This window comes from Leptonychotes weddellii, chromosome 12 (genome assembly GCF_054177405.1).
Source record: "Leptonychotes weddellii isolate Sample4059 chromosome 12, ASM5417740v2, whole genome shotgun sequence".
Classification (NCBI taxonomy): Eukaryota; Metazoa; Chordata; class Mammalia; order Carnivora; family Phocidae; genus Leptonychotes; species Leptonychotes weddellii.
This window is the reverse complement of record NC_138380.1, coordinates 66417591-66438026: the sequence shown is the minus strand read 5'-3', so window position 1 is coordinate 66438026 and position 20436 is coordinate 66417591. Positions and strand designations below refer to the sequence as shown.

At 35.3% G+C, this 20436-nt stretch overlaps 2 protein-coding genes across 2 annotated transcripts in view; one reads left to right on the top strand and one right to left on the bottom strand.

The window, feature by feature from the left end:
* CFAP69 (cilia and flagella associated protein 69) overlaps window positions 1–12268 on the top strand; it is a 42604-nt gene extending 30336 nt beyond the window's left edge. The window contains exons 15-22 of the mRNA XM_081800599.1: window positions 474–555; window positions 3436–3628; window positions 5764–5901; window positions 6389–6465; window positions 7795–7992; window positions 10122–10208; window positions 11528–11632; window positions 11957–12268. Of these exons, the coding sequence (XP_081656725.1) occupies window positions 474–555; window positions 3436–3628; window positions 5764–5901; window positions 6389–6465; window positions 7795–7992; window positions 10122–10208; window positions 11528–11632; window positions 11957–12127 (1051 nt within the window). The 3' untranslated portion in view covers window positions 12128–12268. The remainder of the gene's footprint in view (window positions 1–473; window positions 556–3435; window positions 3629–5763; window positions 5902–6388; window positions 6466–7794; window positions 7993–10121; window positions 10209–11527; window positions 11633–11956) is intronic.
* A 7080-nt stretch (window positions 12269–19348) lies between these two features.
* Window positions 19349–20029, bottom strand: FAM237B (family with sequence similarity 237 member B). Its single transcript, XM_081799699.1, has 2 exons — window positions 20009–20029; window positions 19349–19795 (listed from the first exon to the last, which is right to left on the bottom strand). Exon 2 carries the CDS (start codon window positions 19790–19792, stop codon window positions 19349–19351), a length of 444 nt encoding a protein of 147 aa, XP_081655825.1. The 5' UTR covers window positions 19793–19795; window positions 20009–20029.
* Between the last annotated feature and the right edge of the window lie 407 nt (window positions 20030–20436).

Genomic DNA, 20436 nt, shown 5'->3' with positions numbered 1-20436 from the left:
CTCAAAAAAATTAAAAATAGAACTACCATATAATCCAACAATCCCACTTCTGGGTATATATCCAAAAGAATTGAAATCAGGATCTTGAAGAAATAGCTGCACTCCCATGTTCACTGCAGCATTATTCACAATAGTCAAGATATGGAAACAACCCAAATGTCCATCAATAGATGAATGGATAAAGAAAGAAAATATGGTATATACATATAATGGAATATTACTCAGCCTTAAAAAAGAAATAAGTCCTACCATTTATAGCATGGATGGACCTGGAAGACACTATGCTAAGTGAAATAAGTCAGTCACAAAAGACTATCTTTTTTTTTTTCTGTCTAAATGTGAGACAGAAGACTATCTCTTATACATTATTTCTGTTATATGAGGCATCTAAAACACTCAAAAAATATATTAGTAGACAAAAGTATAGAGACAGTAGAATCCTTGTTAAGTGAGTAACTTCCTTTTTATTTAAGGTGCTGTATTTTGGGGTGTTATCCCTCAGAAGATTACTTTCTTGAAAAGGAAGGCATTTTTCTCCTTTTGGACTTACTGGCAGTAAGTATGATTGTTAATAATTGTAAACAAATAAATAAATATGTTTTTATTAACTCTTTCCAAAACTAAGTGCCACAGAACACTATTCTATAATTAAATATGCCCACAAATTGTTTAAATGTTTGTTTTAAAAAACAAAATCTCACTTGAAGATCCATTATTATTGCATTGGCATAATAAAGGCTCTGAAAATTCCTCCTGCGAAGAAACCTATTTACTTAGGTCAGCACTCCCAAACACATAACGGCAGATAGTTTGTTTTATGGGATTTTCCCCACCCACCTTTAAAGAAATAGTTTGTGAAATGCTAGACGACATCAAAACCCATAAGCATTATTAATAACGTCTAGCTTCTTCTCTTAGTATTAAAAGTTAAGGGCCACATTAGACAAAGGAGTAAAGATTAGCATTTTTAAAGAACTGAATAGTTTGTAGGTAATGTGATGAATCGAGTGTGTCTTAGACCATTTTACAGAATGAGCAGGAATGAGTATAATAAGTTTGCCAGAAAAGACAGTTGCCATCTAACACCAACAAAGAATGGCAAAGACCCTCAATTATCCTCAAAGTAATTCCCTACTGGCCTCAATTCTAAGTAGGTCCATGTCAAGATGATGTGGGACAAGTGTAACTTGGTTTCAATAAAACTTTGAGGAAAAAAAACAACAACTTTGAGAGCTAGTCTCATGTAGAGTCCTACCTATGGCACTGCCTTGACTGCCACCATTCATGATTTTACTAACAGATAACAAACCATGGGGCGCCTGGGTGGCTCAGTCCGTTAAGCGTCTGCCTTCGGCTCAGGTCGTGATCTCAGGGTCCTGAGATCGAGCCCCGCATCGGGCTCTCTGCTCAGCAGAGAGCCTGCTTCTCCCTCTGCCCCTCCCCCTTCTCATGCTCTCTCTCTTTCTCAAATAAATTAAAATAAAATCTTAAAAAAAAAAAAAACCAGAATAACAAACCTACTTGGATTTAGCAAAGGTACTAAAGTGATTTGTGTCCCTTCATCTCTCTGAAGGAAAATTAGTTGGCATTACATATAGGAGAGCAAACTCATTAGATATAAAACATTACAAACAAAAAATAAATTAATAATAATAACCCATTTTGATAAACAGGAGTGAGTCGTAACTAGAAGCCCTTGGAAGGTTCAGAAAATTGGACATAATACAGAAAGATATATGTGTGGCTTTACTAAATGCTCTATAGCTCACCATGTTTCTCTGATGAGAGTACAAGTATGCCCAGAGACACGTGGTGATTTGTCAGGAGTTTCTCAAAGTCACAGAATTAATTTGGCACGTCTTCCTAGAATCTTGTTTTTAGTTAAAGACTAGGAAATGGGGGTTATATTAAACATGTATATTCTAAATAATTAAATTCGATGTGAATATTTAAGGTTATATAAAAGACTTCAAAGACATTTCTCACTTGTGTTCACTCTCCTTCACCATTAGGGTTTCTCTGATGGAAAGGCATGAAGAAGACTGGTAGGAGAAGCCATATAGCACAGTGGTTATGAGCATAGGCTGCAATCAGTCTGACTGAGGCCTCCAATATTTGTTAGCTGTGTAACTTGGACAAGTATTTAACATCTCTGTTATATGTTTCTTCGTCTGTAAAACAGAGATGACAACAGTATCTATCCCATGCACTGTTGGGAGAATTACATGAGTGATTATGTGTGCATGTGCACAAATGCACATATATATATACACATATACACTTACATACAGTATTTGGAATAGTTCCTGACACATATTTTTGCCATGTAAGTGTTTTCTATTTTTATAAATATAATTATTAGATTGTGCTTAAGGTGGATTAAATGAATCAAGTTAATTACAGATTACAAATATTATTTAATGAAGTTTTTTTTTTAATCAACTCCAACCCTTGAAATTTGCCTCTTTCTCCTGAAAGTGAAGAATAGGAATAAAAACCCAATTGAGGCTCTGTTTAATACAATCTGCTAAAATATTTATTCAGTGTGCAATGATAATAATTGCTAATAATGTTAAATATTATTTAGAGCTTTCTATGTGCCAGGCAGTCTTGTGTAATTCATCATAATAACTCTCTAAAGCAGGCAATATTATCCTTCATTTTATAAAAGAGGAAACTGATAATGTTTGCAGTTTAAACAACAGGTTACATGTTTCCTGTGCTATATTCTATTAGCGGTATACTATGATTTAATCAACAAAAAATATTCCAGACACAAATTATTACTGTGTGGAGAATATAACTCTAGATGGACTTTTCTATACCTAAATTTTGGTTTGCTGAAAGCTAGTATCAAAACAAAGGAAATATACTTGATAATTTTTCTTAAATACTTACTTTGCAAAATACAAAATTACATCTCATTTTGATTTTTTTTCAAATGTGACTGCCACTTGCAGTTACCATCAGTTATTTTCTTAGTCACAACAAGGTTGTAGTCGTTATGAGTCTTTACAAACCTTAATAAAGCATGTAAATTGGAAAGATCCTATAATCACAGTGAACTATGTATAGTACTGTTTACCTTGCTCCACTTAAAACGAACATCTTCACTTATTTTTACAATCTCTCTTTTTCTGGACTGAACCAAATCAATTACATTTTTGGTCATGACATATATTTATGACTACATCAGAATTATATTGAATCTTTTTCTTTTTATTCTTTCTAACTCTTAATGTCTGAAAACATACTTTTTAATGAGATTGTCCCAAGTCATAGTTAAGTAGAGTGTGAATTTTTTAAGGCAGTCATTTAGAAGAAAGTTACTGGTTAATAAAAGTGTTTCTTAGGGTTTGTTTGGTTTTTTTTTTTGAAGGCAATAATTCTTAAAATTTATCACAACTCTTTTCCTTTTCCATTTTCTTGCAAAAGTTGAACCAAAAAAAATTCTGTAATCTAATACTTGGAATAATGGTTGAATTTTGTGATAATCCCAAAACTGCGGCTCATGTCAATGCTTGGCGAGGGAAGAAGGACCAGACAGCTGCTAGTCTTTTAATTAAATTGTGGAGAAAGGAAGAAAAAGAACTGGGAGTAAAACGTGATAAACACGGGATGATCATTGGTAAGTGTATTTATAACTGTTAGTAGTAGAAATTAAATGCATATATTTAATTGAGATATAATTGACATATAACATTGCACTAGTTTTAGGCATACAATATGATGATTTGATACATGTACATATTACAAAATGATTACCACAAGTTTAGTTAACATCCATCACCACACAGTTACAATTTTTTTTTCTTGTGATCTTTTAAAATCTACTTTTTTTTTTTTTTTAAAGATTTTATTTATTTATTTGAGACAGAGAGAATGAGAGACAGCATGAGAGGGAGGAGGGTCAGAGGGAGAAGCAGACTCCCTGCCGAGCAGGGAGCCCGATGCGGGACTCGATCCCCGGACTCCAGGATCATGACCTGAGCCGAAGGCAGTCGCTTAACCAACTGAGCCACCCAGGCGCTCAATCTACTTTTTTTTTTAAGATTTTATTTATTTGACAGAGAGAGACACAGCGAGAGAGGGAACACAAGCAGGGGAAGTGGGAGAGGGAGAAGCAGGCTCTCTGCTGAGAAGAGAGCCTGATGCGGGGCTCGATCTCAGCACCCTGAGATCAGGGCCTGAGCCGAAGGCAGACGCTTAACGACTGAGCCACCCAGGCGCCCCTAAAATCTACTTTCTTAGCAACTTTCAAATATACAATAAAGTACTGTTAACTATAGTCACCACCCTGTTCTTTACATCCCCAGGGCTTATTCATCGTTCACCCATATTTTTAAAAAGAGATCTTTAAAAGATATTAGGGAAGTATGAGGACTTCCACCGCTTTGTTTAAAGTTCTTCTCACAAGAGTTTGTAGAACTTGCTATCAAATTCTGAATGAATGGAAGAAAACCAAGTAAATTAGTAGCGGGTTCATATTTTTATAGAATATTTTCAGGAAGTGATATTTGATTATATTGTTTAACTCAAAAAAAAAAAAAAAAACCAAAAAACCTAACATCATGTCCTAAAGAAGTTCGTTGAGTTACTTGCTTTTACAAATAGATTCAGTAACATTTCATTCACCAATTAAATTTGGGATATAAATAGAGTGCCTGAAAACAATTTTTATAGTATTTTGTACATTTCTGTTGATCCATATTCATGAAGCAAGTTTACTTTTTATATAAAAGAAGAAATTGTTTTCTTTTTTTTTTTTAAAGATTTTATTTATTGGGGCACCCGGGTGGCTCAGTCGTTAAGCGTCTGCCTTCGGCTCAGGTCATGGTCCCAGGGTCCTGAGATCGAGCCCCGCATCACGATCCCTGCTCTGCGGGAAGCCTGCTTCTCCCTCTCCCGCTCCCCTCTCTCGCTGTGTCTCTCTCTGTCAAATAAATAAATAAAATCTTTAAAAATAAAAATAAAATAAAGATTTTATTTACTTACCTGAGAGAGGGGCAGGGGGAGAGAGAGAGAGAGCACAAGCAGGCGGAGGGGCAGAGGGAGAGGGAGAAACCGAGTCATTGCTGAGCAGGGAGCCCGATGTGGGACTCAATCCCAGGACCCTGGGATCATGACCTGAGCCAAAGGCAGATGCTTAACCAACTGAGCCACCCAGGAGCCCCAGAAGAAATTGTTTTCTAAATAAAAATAAATCAAATGTTCATAAATTTTAATTACCAGCAATCTACAATTCTAGAGTACATTTTCTAAGCCTCTTAAGTTTCTTTTCATCTAAACTGTTAATATTGTTAATTTTTAAATGAAAATAGTTCCCCTTTAACTTCTGATTTCTATTTCTATTTATTATTTCTGAGTTTTGATCTGTAACATCATAAAATTGTTTTTATATTTATAGCATAATATATAGAACTCAATAGCAAAGGAGATTACAAATTTGTTAAACTGACATTATTCAATTTCTGGATCTCAAAATTAGAAAAGTTATTTACATAAGAGTTTCACTTTTTAAAAAGTTATTTTGTGAAATTTCTATATTTTATGTACAATTAAAATGAAAGCTTTAAGTTTTGCCACAGAATGAGGGATAACTGATTACTAATGCTTTCAAAAGAATAACCATATACAATGTACTATTTTATTCTGTTATAATATTTTTATATATTCTATGTCTGGACTAAAATTTCAAAATTAGATATTAATTTACTAATGTTTTTATTTGTCCTTTCTGTTTTCATGATATGCAATGATTAGATACAAAGAAACCTCTATTTACCAGTTTCCAAGAAGAGCAAAAAATCATGCCATTGCCTGCAAACTGCCCGACTCTTGCAGTAATGGATGTTGCCGAGAATATCAGAGCAAAAATTTATGCTGTGCTGGGCAAACTGGGTAAGAAGCTACTTGTCAAATTCTCAAGAGACTCTATTTTGCTGAGTTTGCCAGGTGATTTTGCTTTGGAGTCTTTTCAACCATGATGATCAAAAGTCCCTTTATACAAATAAGTGCATGTTCCATTGTTACCCCAATGCCCAAGCTATGCCCTTGATCAATTAAAATCAGAATCTCTGGGTTTGGGGCCCAGGCATCAGCATCCTTCAAAGCTCCCCAGGCAGTTCCAGGATTAAAGGTGGTTAGTTTAGATGATTAGGCTTAAACATTAGAATTCTGAAGTACCTGAGTTTTTAAAGTCCTTGCTTCCTATTAAGGAAAAAAGTTGTCAAACACTCTTCAGCAAGCCAGAGGCTCACAGAACTAACTTTTTCATAATCAAGATGAAATAAAAACTAACTCTGGGCATTAGTTTTTATGATAGATACATACCTTTTGGAATCACTTGCTTTGTTACAATAACTCTCTCTTTATAAACTTTGTTTAGATTTTGAAAATTTACCTGGCCTATCTGCTGAAGATTTTGTCACTCTTTGTATCATACATAGATACCTTGATTTTAAAGTGAGTACCTTCTTAATAATCTTACTATTAAACTCTAATACGACAAAATAATCATTTGGGAAATAAAAGATCTATTCATAGTTGTAAGCAATCATCCAGGTACACTATACAGTTTTTATTTTCCATTTTGCATCTGGTACTGTTCAAGAAACCTACAATTGATTGGGTATCTACCATAGGATATGATTTCATCTAACTATTACTTTATAAAAGAAGATGGATGTTACTGACAGAGCTATTCAGAAGCTTAACAGAATTTTTAAAAATATAATTTCTTCTCTTTAGAGAGCATTAGGAACTATAGTTAAATGAATTATTGCTTATTAACATAAATTATTAATGTTTATTAAAGATTATTTTATCCTTAATTTATATGATGATCAAATATCAGTTAAAGGATATTAGGTTTCTCACCCTGTTGGTTATATTTTTATTAGCAAATGAATACTTTTGAAGTTTCAGCAAAGTCTTTTTAAGTACATTCTCTTCTGATATTAGTACTATGTTTTTGAATGTTATAAATGAATAAGTCTCTATTTGCAACTGAAAACAAAGCTCAATTTTATCCCAATCCTGGATATATAAATTTTTCTACAAATATAAGCATACTCAAGCACATTAATTTACAGACAACCTAGAATATGAGATGGAGCTGTCAGTATGATGAAACCATGGAGTTAAGAGCTTGAGATTCAGTTACTTTCTGAGCTAGAAGGTAAGGGGCAGGGGACAGTGCTCTGGAACCCCAGTTATCCCCATGGTAATTGCCCTACAAGTTCAGCTTGACCTAACTTTGATTTATTTTTTAAAAGCATTCCTATTCTTTTTTTATTTTTTTTTAAATTTTTTTAAGTAAGCTCCACACCCAATGTGGGGCTCGAACTCACGACCCCAAGATCAAGAGTTGCATGCTCTATGGACTGAGCCAGCCAGGCACCCCCTCAACCTAGCTATTAATACAGAGCTTTTGGGAGGAATACATCAGTAGTTCAAAAGGATAAGAATAAAGCAGCAGTTTCTGCAGCTGTGAAAATGGTGTGACTATGAACCAGAGGGCAGTGACGATGGTGGTGAACTAAACCTAGGTAGTGGAGCCTCATCCATGCATACCTTATCATTGTAAAACATTTGAGAAATTACTTCCGAATACTCAACTGTAACTGGTGCCTCAAATCATTCCCAATGCACTTATTCCCAAGTAGGAAGATGAGGAGAAGTGTTTCAGTAAGTGTTAACTTTGGAACAACCACCCAAATAAAGGATTACCCAAAATTATATCATTTATTTTTGGTTAATTTAACTTTTTAAACTTAAACTTCGTTATAACAGATTGGAGAAATATGGAATGAAATATGCGAAGAAATAAAATTAGAAAAGTTAAGACCAGTCAATACAGATAAAAAAATTTTGGAAGTTATTACAACAGCATCAGAAAATATTGGAAAGATGGTTGCTTCTCTTCAAAGCGAGATGATTGAAAGCCAAGCAAACCAAGATGTGCAAAATGAACAAAAAGTATATACAAAAGTAAGTCACATATACCATTAAGGCAGGAAATAATAATCTCAATAAACAAGCTTACCATAGGATATATTTGCCTTACCTCTGAATGTTTCAGCACTTAGAGTTATATTGTAGTTTTTCTTACAATTATTTTCAGTGTTTCTGTGCAATTTTTAAAGAAACCATGGAATTAACAGCCTGCGATTCAATTACTATATTCAGGACGGGTTTATGGCATTATGATTTGATTTCTGTAGGCTTACATTTTAAAAAGTAAACAGATACCTGGGGCTCCTGGGTGGCTCAGTCGGTTAAGCGACTGCCTTTGCCTCAGGTCATGATCCCGGGGTCCTGGGACTGAGCCCATGTCAGGCTCACTGCTCAGCGGGGAGCCTATTTCTCCCTCTCCCTCTGCCCCTCCCCTCTGCTAATGCTCTCTCTCTCAAATAAATAAATAAAATCTTAAAAAAAAGTTAACAGACACCTGAGACACATTTTTTGAAATGTCAGAGTTCCAAAAATTGTGGTCTATTTAAGTGTATATGTTTAGCAAATTCTATCTGACAGTGTTATCTCTGTGACTATATATGTATAACCTCACTGAGAAAGTTGACCCTCATCCCTCATTCTGTGATAGGTCCTTACTGGTATGCCAACCATAGGCATATTGATAAAAGCTTCAATCCTCACTTCAGTGCCATAAAACTTACAATGAATGTTCTATCTATAGATCCAGAGGTAAGCTGGTCTCTGACTTTAACTAATCAGGAAAAAGCCTGCCAGGAAAATATAAGCCATTTTCCTAAAGCTTTGTGTTCAGTCGGAAACTGAACACAACAGAAGTTTTTGAGCAAATGGGTCTTTAAGTGGCTCTAGCTTGTCCCCCAAATACAAAGACAATGCAGATTCCCCACTTCTGCTTGGTGACCCTTCATGATTACAATTAAAATTTTAAAACTCTTTAAGGTCGGGCGCCTGGGTGGCTCAGTTGGTTAAGCGACTGCCTTCGGCTCAGGTCATGATCCTGGAGTCCCTGGATCGAGTCCCGCATCGGGCTCCCTGCTCGGCAGGGAGCCTGCTTCTCCCTCTCCCACTCCCCGTTTGTGTTCCCTCTCTCGCTGTGTCTTTCTCTGTCAAATAAATAAATAAAATCTTTAAAAAAAAAAAATAATAAATAAATAAATAAATAAAATAAAACTCTTTAAGGTGATTTCCAAAGTGTTTTCTATTGCCTGATCTTTCACATCGTCTATTAAATGTTTATATCTACAGCCTAGTAGGAATTCTGTCTGCGTCCATCTGTGAATTCCACTCCATCTTAGACACCAATTTGCTTGAAACTTTTATTTAAGAGTTTTTATTGCATAGATGCTGCCATTTAAGTAATTTATTTGTTCTTAAGTGGGATAGCCCTATTGGAAGTTCTGCTGCCTCATTAGTTCTGTTGAATGGCAGAATGTCTGCTGTGTGGACGAGCTATTGTTGATTTGTTGGTTATCGTTGATTTGTTATCATGGCTTTGACCTCACTTATTTTTAAGCAGTTGTTTAATTAAATACTCTTAGGTTCATAATCTATATTTAATAACATATTATTTACTGACCAAGGGCATGTGTTCTCTGATTATATATTTAGAGAACTATATAGTCTTTGCAGTTTGTTAGTGGTTATCTCCCTAGACTGCATCACCACAACCAACTCAGCACTCTCACAAAACTGCTTATCTTAAACTGCTACAGTCATAACTTAGTAGTTTTACCAATATAACCTTCCGTAAAGTATTATCAGTGGCAGCAGGAATCTCTTTATTTTCTCCTGTGAATTTGCTGTTGGGTCATTTATATAGCTTGTTCTGGATTATAATCTGTCTTCACAAGTGATAATCACATAAAGCAATCAGTCTTGCTGAGAATGATTATTGTTATTTTTATATTTAATATTTTCATAACAACAGTTTTACTTAACATTTAATGAAAAGCAGTTCAAATCTTAGCCACATAATGCAGGAAGGATTTTACTCTAATTCTTTTGCTAGTCAGCCCTAAAATTAACATTGGTAAAATCTAGGTCTTCCTTCAAAATAAGGGCTTTAAAAACGCCCTTTGTTATCCTTTCATAGGAACTAGAACTCTTAATTATCTTTCTCATTTCAGATACAAGCCACACACAAGCAAAGAGAATTGGCTAATAAATCATGGGAAAATTTCTTGGCCAGAACATCAAACGCTAAAACTTTAAAGGTAGGATTTTTAAAATATTATGGTATCCACAACAAATAGACAATGCTGACAGGCAGATTTTTTCAGGAATAAATATTCAGTCACCTTTTCTCCTGACCTTTCTATAGAATACCAACATTGTTAGATCCTTATAAGCAATGTAGGGTGATAACTATGCATTTTCGTAGTTTCAGAAGATGCTACTTTGAGTTTTTTTGCTCTAGCAGTGGGGAGCAGGGGTGATATTCCTGGCTTGCCTAAAGGAGATGATGATTAGCCAGGAATAAGCAGGAGAAATGTGCTCCTACTTTCCACTTTGTGTCATTGATCATTTCTGTAAGAAGCAGAGTGAAGAACAGAAAAAACAACTGTCTGGGTTACCCTCTCCCCCAAGGGTATTTCCCCTCTGTGACCATCAAAAGAAACATTATATTAACACTTAAATGAGAACTGAGGATAAGCATCCCTTTGGGAAAAGGTGATAAGCTGCTTTAGGAATAAGCTGGAAACTCATCTAAAAATTTTATAATGTTGACTGTTCACTTGAAATATGTGAGAAGCACCATGTATTTTCAAAACCTCATTGCTTTTCCCACTCTTTCCACTAATACTTTGGATATGTTTTTATGTAATGTTACAATTCTTCGGCTAGATATGAAATTGTTGAATGTTAAATTAGTCCATGAAAACAGTGAAACCACATTAAGGTAGTGAAAGCAAAGTTAAGAACAAAAGCTCACTTGAGATACTGTGTCTCCCCCTTCTCACTAAAAATTCTTCCCAACTCTACTTAAAAAATATCCTCACAACTGCCTGTACTTTGAAGGAATAATTAATGAAAATCAGCCATTCCATGCAGATTGTTACCACAAATTTTACATGTTCTAGTGCCTCAACTACTGAGTTTGAACAAAAGTGCAACAAATTATACAATTTATATTACTCTGAAAATAATTAAGTGTTCTGAATTAGTATTTATGCAAAATATTTTGAAAACATGTGTCACCTGAGGTAAATTTAGTAATTTTATTAAATTATGTGCTAAAATGTGATTTCCATAGGACCTGCTTTATTCCTTGGTCATATATGAGTGATACCTCTGGAAATCTCAGTAATGTTCTCAGGTGACTGGTGTCTTCTGCAATGTATAAAAGATGTAACTTACTAATAACTATCTCCATAGCCTAAGTGAGTAAGTACAGGTTACAGTGCTACTTAATAAACAGTTCAAGTAGAAATCAGGCACAATTAAATGTACTTCACATACTTCATTGCAAGTATGATAGTTAATGTTTTAATAGTAATTCGTATTACTTTCTTTCTAATTTAAAAATCTTCAGAAAGTAAAAAGACTTCAGGAAAAAGCTATAGAATCCTCTAGATATGGTGAGCATCCACCAAATGCAATATTTCACAGGACAGATATTAAAGGCCTTAACACAACGGTAAGTTTTTTTGTTTGTTTGTTTTGCTTCATAACTTTTCTTAGTAGATACTGAATTTAGTCTCCATAGAATGATATTTCCATGGGGGTTTTTCCTCATATTTTTTCTTTTCTTTGGTCAAATTTCACATAATTAAGCCATATTTATATCCAAGATACCTTTACTCTCACCCAGTACTGGTTTAGACCTGATCAGCCCTCCAGGATTCCCAAGAAACAGCTATAAGTTTGTATCTTTTCTAAAGTCAGCTGAAGGATGAATGGGTTTTTCTCTTATTGAAAAATTTTGTAAATGAACTCTTATATATACCTTTTGCTTTGTCAGGTGCCTTCTGGTCGGGTAGTAACAGTGGAAAGCACTCCTGCCCGATTACTGGGAGGACCTCTGGCTGATACAGATATTGCTCTTAAAAAATTGCCTATTCGAGGAGGAGCCCTACAAAAGGTGAAAGCAGTGAAAACTGTGAATGAGTCAAAGAAGAGTGTTCCTACATAAAATAATCTACAGACATTTTGAAAAAAAGTTTGCTTATAATTTTTTAGTTAAATATATCTTTATAAACAAAGCAAATAATTTAGTAAAATACTATGAAAAAATAAAAGCAAGCACGTAATTTATTTGTATTGAAAATATCTACATATAGCATCAGAAGAGTTGTCATTAATTTCTTTGGATAGATCACTAATTCTCTTAACTGAAATTGTAAAACATACTGTGTCAGTTCAACTCCTTTGGTTGCATGTGAACTACTCCATCTGGTTTAAGCCAATAAAAACTTTTATAGGCTCTGTAGCTATCAAATGTAGGAGTAATTAAGACTACAGGCATTGTTGGATGTAGGAATGAAACTCTGTGAGTAGGATCTTCTTCCCTAGCAGTTCCTGGATTATATTCTCCCGAGTTGATACTCAGTAGAAAAGAATACATGCCTGTTTTTCAATAGTCTCTGCCACTGCCTCTGCATCTTGGGACCCTTGATTGGCCACATGCCCACTCCTGAGCCATTCACCATGACTTTGGCCAGATCTGAGTACTGCCTATTCCCAGAGCCAAAAGTAGGCCAACTCCAACCAAAATATATGGATGGAGTGGGGAATCAGGATATTGTTATCCTACGTATATATAAATACTGGGCAGCAAAAACATTTGCAACAAATTTGTTGGTCAAAGTAAAATAAGTTATCTCTGTTATAAAAAGTAAATGTTAGTCATCAGCTAAACAATAAAAATAAAAAATAAAAATATAGACGGTTTTACTCTTAATATATAAATATGCAAAGCAAACTCTAAAGCTACTACTTTTCTTCTTTAATGGGGAAGGGAAGGGGAGAGTGAGGAAATGTTTTCCCGCCTTTGGTGGTGAAGGTATTTTGCCAAAAAATAGGAGATAGATGCCTTAATGCTGGATGTAGAGCAAAGTGCCCCCGTATGCTATTAAAAGATTTCCATAGCCTGTCTCCATGCCCAGGAAGCCACAAAGTTGAGTTCATGTCCAGCACTGGGAGAGACAAGAACCTCTTTTCTTAAATTGGGAAATACACTGGAATTTGAGTCTAGATTCTAGGCCCATAGGCACATTCAGCAGTGTACTGGTAAATGTGTAACAAACAGCTCTTCAAGGGGAGAACGCCCTAATTTGTAGCGTTTGCCAATTTGGATGGTGTAAATACTCCCACTGTGACCAATTACAAGCTACTAACATGATCCTACTGAATGCAAAGTTGGGAAGACCTGCATAAAATCTACTTTATCAAATAAGAGAGGGCTCCATCACCCCCTTGGGCTCACCTTCTCCTACTTCCTCCTTCATCCTCCTCTTCTTCCCCCAACTCACATTCCTCCAGGAATTTTCCATTATCCCCATCTGTGAAGTTAGTAGAATCTGTAATGAAGGGAGAAACTGCAACTGTTGTTAATGTTCTAATTAGAATGAGTTGATAGTACACCATTAGCCAGCAGCTTCTCATCCTGGCCCAACTGCCCATTCTTGTGGCCCATAGGAGTAGATAATGTACATCAGCTTACCAGGGACCTTTGCCTCTCCTGAATCTTTTCTCTGTTATCACCACCACCACCAAGATATTAGAAGGCATAATTTGTTCCTCTTCTTCACACAGGAAGCCTTAAGCACAAAGATTCCATCAAAGAGTAGTTACTGGGATACTGGGACAAGAATGGACATAGATAGGAACATGCAATGATGAGATGACCACACGAAAAGCACAGATATACCTCAAGTATATCAGATACAGAATCAAGATGAAGAGTCCATGGTTAAGAACAATAAATCTCTACCTCATTTTGTAGCCTATAAGCTCCTTTCTCAGATGCTAAGCTCCCTAAGGACAAGGTAGAAACCACGTTTCATTCATCATTGAAATAAGCACATCAGTAAATAAATTGCTAAATAAGTGTGATGGCGGCCTCAGCTCCTGGCAGCCTTTCGCTTGAGCTCTGCAAGGGCAGCAAAGTCCTGAGCTCAAAAGGAAGATTCATCCAATAAGATACTATACACGCAAGGCTAAACACAAACATTATTAAAGTAGTTCAAATGCATTTACTCCATAACGTGATAGACTTTCTCTAAAATGATGAGACAGAAATACTATTACATTAACCGATACTATTACGAAACCAACGTGTAGAAATAGAACTGATATCATTTGGTTGACTATAATTTCTGTATGTAGTACAACTTGGTATCTCCAAACTAATTAGGACTGACAACAATCAAAATAATCTGTGATATCTGTGGACCTTTCCCCCCCCTGCTGTGTAGACCTTACTCATCAGGAAGAGGAAAGGTAAAATAGGGCAGGTTGTTACCTAGCAGCAAATTTAACAGCTGAAGAAATGTAGGTGGATGAAGCGTAGTGTTGCTTAATCCAGATACTTGCCCTTGGTAGACAGACATGCATCGAGCTTGCAGATTACAATTCCAGCCACCCTTGCAGTGAACAAGTGAATCGGTCTGATGATGTCACTAACTATAATAGGTCTCTGTCTCTCCTCACATCCAGTGCTTCCAAGGCACTCCTGAGTCCACTTAGCCTATCCAGTCTGACTGAAAGGCGGACAATATATTTCCCTTCCATGAGTCAGTTGAGACAAAATTTCAAGCTCTCAAACTGAAACTTCTGCTAATAAGCTAAATGAAAATAGAGTCAAAAGAATAAAAATGGAGTTTAATGCATGCAGATGAAATGGTTTCGACACACTTCAGTAATGAGATGTTTACCACATGAGGGAGCTCATTCCTTGGTTAAACTGTTGGCCAGTTATTGCTTATATTGGAGGAAAACCAGTGAATAATCAGGTGAATAACTCATTCATCTCATCCTCAGTCTGTCTTCTGGAACACAAAGTACATTTCATATCACAGGGAAAAAAAACTATCATGTTCAGCCTAAATCTTTTCAGGTCAAATATCCATTTTCTATAATCATTCTTAATCATTCCAGACATTATATCTGGCCAGCCCCTTCTGAAGGGCCACAATTTGTTAATATTCCTCTAAACTGTGACCAAACTGAACAAAGATTTCCAGGTGTAGTAGGACCCATGAAGGATATACTGAAACTAGTCTTCCTCATTTTTGCACACTTTCTGCCAACATAGCCTATGCTTACGTTAGTTTCATTAGCAATTATGTTTCATAATTGCTTGTATTAAATTTCCAGTCAAGGATGCTTTTTGAGAAAGAAAAAAGCAGCCCCTGACATTCAGGAACTGGCCCGGTACTATCAGGTCAAAATTCTACAGAAAAACCTATTGCCCAGATCTTGATTTCTAATTAATATTCTCCAATAAAAGAAACCAGGTCTCTGAAGAAATGGCTGGTTCCAGGGATGGGTGGAAATACACAAGATGAGTCTGGAGCATCCTATAGAGTTCCTAATGACCAAAGTTGGAACAATTTCAGCAACAAAATAAATAATGTAGTAGTACTGGATTATAACCCAAAGTATAAATAAAAGTCTGTAAGTCCCTACTGATATAAGTAAATAATGAAAGAACAGGAATGAAGAAAGTGGAAGAGAGGGAGGGAGTGAGGATAGACAAATCTCCCAATACAAAGAATTCCAGATAATTTATGTAGATATTGCCTCCTCCAGTCAGTGGGACATAACTGCCCATTCCCTTAGGTGTGGGTTATGCTTAGTGACTTGCTTCTGAAGAATACAGTATAGAAAGAGAAGAGAAAATAACATTACAGTGGAGAAACCTGGTATATACTACTTTAGCCAAGGTTAAACATCAGTGATAACTCATGTTGATGGCATATACCCTTGATCTGAAGTACTGAGAATAATCCTTCTGAGGTCTTCATCCATAAAGTCTATAAAGTCAGTCTAACCATGAGAAATACAATCAGGCAAACCCAAATTAGATATTCTGCAACATACCTGACCAGTGCTCAAAATTGTCAAGGTCATTGAAAACATCTGCTTAGAGCCTAAGGAGACAAGATAACTCCATGTAAGGTGGTGTCCTGGATGGAATCCTGGAACAGAAAAGGGCATCAGGGAAAAACTAGTAAAATCCAAATAAAATATGAAGTATGGTTAATAATTTATCACTATTAGATCATTAGTTATGACAAACATACCATATTAATGTAAGATGTTAACAATAGGAAAAAATTGATGGAGTATACATGATTTCTCTGCACCATCCTTGCAAATTTTCTGCAAACTTAAAAGTATTCTAAAATAAAAATTTTATTTAAAGTTTAAAAAATGATCTTTTGACTCATCTAGTCAGATGATTTTGAATAGGGCAAAAGAGAAATACACATTATTCCCCACTCAACCACATTTTGATCACCATTTCTCTTTTTTTAACTTATTTTTTTTTAAGATTTTATTTATTTGACAGAGAGAGACACAGCCAGAGAGGGAACACAAGCAGGGGGAGCGGGAGAGGGAGAAGCAGGCTCCCCGCAGAGCAGGGAGCCCGATGTGGGGCTCGATCCCAGGACCCTGGGATCATGACCTGAGCCGAAGGCAGACACTTTATGACTGAGCCACCCAGGTGCCTCTTTTAACTTATATTTTGATATCATAAAACTACTTCTGAATTATTGTATTATTTCCTACTCTACCTTTGTCCCACTGCAATGACAGCTCTGTGAGTCAAGGATTATTTAGTAGCATGCTTCTAAGCTCAATGAGTTTTTGTTGAAGGAACGATGAAAAAAAATAATAAATTTTTCTATATACAAATGACTTGATTTGTACCAAAAATTGCGGGGTAGGGAGGGGATTTTTAACAGAACATGGTATCTAAGTACCAGGAAAAAGGCTTAAGATGAACTGCTCTAAAACCAGAATACCCATTTTGGCAAATGTCCTTATTTTTCCTATGTTTAATAATCCAATGTAGCCTGTAAATTCAATTAGGAGAACTAGAAACCAATTTGCAATTAACCTATTTTGGAAGGCTAACAAGTTTAATTGATTAACACTAAAAAGTTCATCATTGCTGCAATAGAAATTTTTATGACAACTATGGTGATGACAGCTGGTTGAACCATTTTTTAGGCTAAAATTATCTGGTTTTGCTTTATGCCATTGAACTTTTAAGCTTCGAAAATTTGCCCACAGGTAAAAGAGAGATAATCTCTAAGGAAAATCATGACCCTGTGCCTCCACCTGTAGGAAATTAATTAGGCAACTTCTTGTGTATCTTTCTGGTCATTTGAATAAGAGAACATAAGACCGACCCTCCAACCAGTTGATTTTATGAGCTTAGCAATCTGTCCTTAATTGGCAAGATAAAATATTTTCAGTGTGGAAATTCATTAGACTTAAAACCTCATATTATCTGCAACCAGTTACATAAAACTCAGTTATATGAAATATTGGTAAGATAAAACTTGAAAGCTATGTGATCCATTTATTCTTTAATATTGGGGATTCTTTAAAAATTGAAGCAAAAAATTAAAATTAAAAAAATATATTGGAGATTCTTAACTTGGGGTTCATGGCCCCTCCCCCAAAAATCATACACAAATGATGGACACTCTGTACATACAACTCTTGGTAAAGTGTCTATAGCTTCATCAGAATTTCAAAGTGGTCCATAACTCAAAGAATGTCAGCCCCCACTCCACCCTTTAAAGTTTATTCTTGAATCAAGTCAAACCATCAGACAGTTGCACATTTGTTGAGTATTATTTGGGGGGCTTTTAAAATTATATGTAATTGAGTTTGGCTGTGCAGGCATCAGCTTGCATTGAAGGGAATCTGACATTGCCAGGAACTTGAAAACACAGTGCTGTATACCATGGGAGCCAGTATAAAAACCTATGATTTTTATTGGTTCTTAGTCCTAGCAAAGGCTGGGCTTCTCCTAAACATGTTGTTTGGTTTTTCTTATCAACAGTGTGAATCTTGAAACTGCTCATGAGTCCTTCTTCACCTTGAGAAGTAGGAAACTCAGACCAATTTACAGCTACCCTTTTATCAAAGATAAAGGCTTTTACAACATGCATTTGAAAGTATTAATCTAAACTACAACTACATATTATTAGTTTCCTGTCTTCATTTCCCATCATCTCAATTTCCTCATCTACTTCATGTTATCCTATTGTTTGGTATATATTTTTAAAGCTTCATATCCTTTTTGGAATAAGATGTGAGATGTAAATAGGAAATATATTTAAAAAAGAAGAAAACCGAGCTTATAACTAAAGACAAAAATTCTATCAGACTTCACTTTACTAAAACAAAGTTTCTCATTACGTTTCTATTTGTTATTCTTTTTAAAAAATGAAGACAATAAAAGTGAGAACATAAAAAAAATGTTAGTCCTTAATGCATAGAAAAACACTTTAATATATAGGGTGGCTTGGTGATGAAATGCACATTTCAGAAGCCACTCAGTACACTATATCAAGATTAAATATTATTTTTTAGGACAATACTGGCATTAATTCTGGCACAGTTTTAAAGTCAACATTATGTATAAGATACCTTATAAAATTAGTTACAGCATTACTCCATTGACTGCTGTATTTAAAAATATATTGCATTTGAATTTTAAATGTTTTCTTTAAGATAAAGATGCTTTACAAAGATGCCTTCCAAATAAAAAATTGACAAGTTACCTGAAAACACGGAAATGCTAATTCAATAGCCATAAAGCATTTACACAACAACAAAAATACAACTTTCATAAATATTAAAGAATCAGAAATAACAATTTTGATAAATACTACAGGAAATATTTGACCTTGGAAATACTGACAGAATTAAACTTTCAGGTTGATGTCACCTTGCTTGAGGTCTTTTCCATGTTCTTTCTCTTATACGTAAAATTCATGTTTTGTAAAATCAGGTCCTATAATATTAGAGAGGAGAAATTGTTGTCACTCTAATGTGACTCTCAAGATTTCTTACTTTTAAATAACCCTATTGAAAAAACTTTTAAAACCTAACTACATGTTCTATGTTTAAAATTTCTTCAATAAATGTAATAGGAATAATTATAGTGTTAAATAGCTTTCTTATGAACTATTCATGGGGAAAATAAGGTAATAATTTTAATGGTCTACCAAATGTATTATGTCTCAAGATCATTCAGATCTCTGCATATCAGAGCTCCCGCAGGTTCTAAATAATACAAAATTAGTAAAAATGAAAATCAAACTCAATCTTATTAGGAAAAAATAAGGCAAATTTGCTACCTTGTTGGCAAATAAGGATTAAATGTTTAATTTTTAAGAACACTAAACTGCTGTTCTCTTAAGTACACATTTAAATTACCTCCTGTTATCTTCTGTGGAAAATCATACTTGGGAGGCATCACCTGTCTTCTGCCCATTCCATGAGATCGTGAAAGCAAGCAGTCTACATACATGTCCCAGAAATCCTGAGCTATACTTAAGAAGACATTATAATGTCTAGGCCGCTGGGATTTTTGCAAGAACAACATGAAATTCCAGAAAACATCCACATTGTGCTGTATCTTGAGTTCCTTGAGATCTATCATGGTCAAAGAGCAAGCATTCCAACACTGGAAATCAATATCTTCTGTGATGCCTGGGCTGATGCTAGCAAGCACCCCCTTTTGAAATTCAAAATCAGCATTAATCAGGTTGATTAGCATCATGCAGCCCAGTGGTAGGTAGAACCATCTTCTTGTGACAAAACCCATATTCTATACAGAAGGGGAAAAAAAAAAAAAAACCAAGGAATATATTTTTTTAAGTTTTTATTTTTTTATTTAAATTCAAGTTAGTTAACATACAATGCTACACCGGTTTCAGGAGCAGAACCCAGTGATTCATCACCCACATACAATGCCCAGTGCTCGTCCCAACAAGTGCGCTCCTTAATGTCCATCACCCATTTAGCCCATCCTCCTACCCACCTGCCCACCAGCAACCTTCAGTTTGTTCTCTGTATTTAAGAGTCTCTTATGGTTTGCCTCTCTCTCTGTTTTTATCTTATTTTATTTTTCCTTTCCCTCCCCAATGTTCATCTGTTTTGTTTCTCTAAAAAAAAAAAAAAAAAGAGGGAATATATTTTTAAGTTAAAAAGAAAATTATTCGGGACGCCTGAGTGGCTCAGTCTATTAAGTGTCTGCCTTCGGCTCAGGTCATGATGCCAGGGTCCTGGGATCGAGTCCCGCATCGGGCTCCTTGCTCAGCGGGGAGCCTGCTTCTCTCTCTGCCTGCAGCTCCACCTGCTTGTGCTCTCTCTCTGACAAATAAATAAAATCTTAAAAATAAATAAATAAATAAAGATAAAAAATGTATTCAATTACTTAATGATTTGTTTAAACCTAAAAATTTGTAA

What these genes read in the sequence shown, in the direction of transcription:
- FAM237B (XM_081799699.1), bottom strand. Translation starts at nt 19,792, where the DNA reads ATGGGTTTTGTCACAAGAAGATGGTTCTACCTACCACTGGGCTGCATG.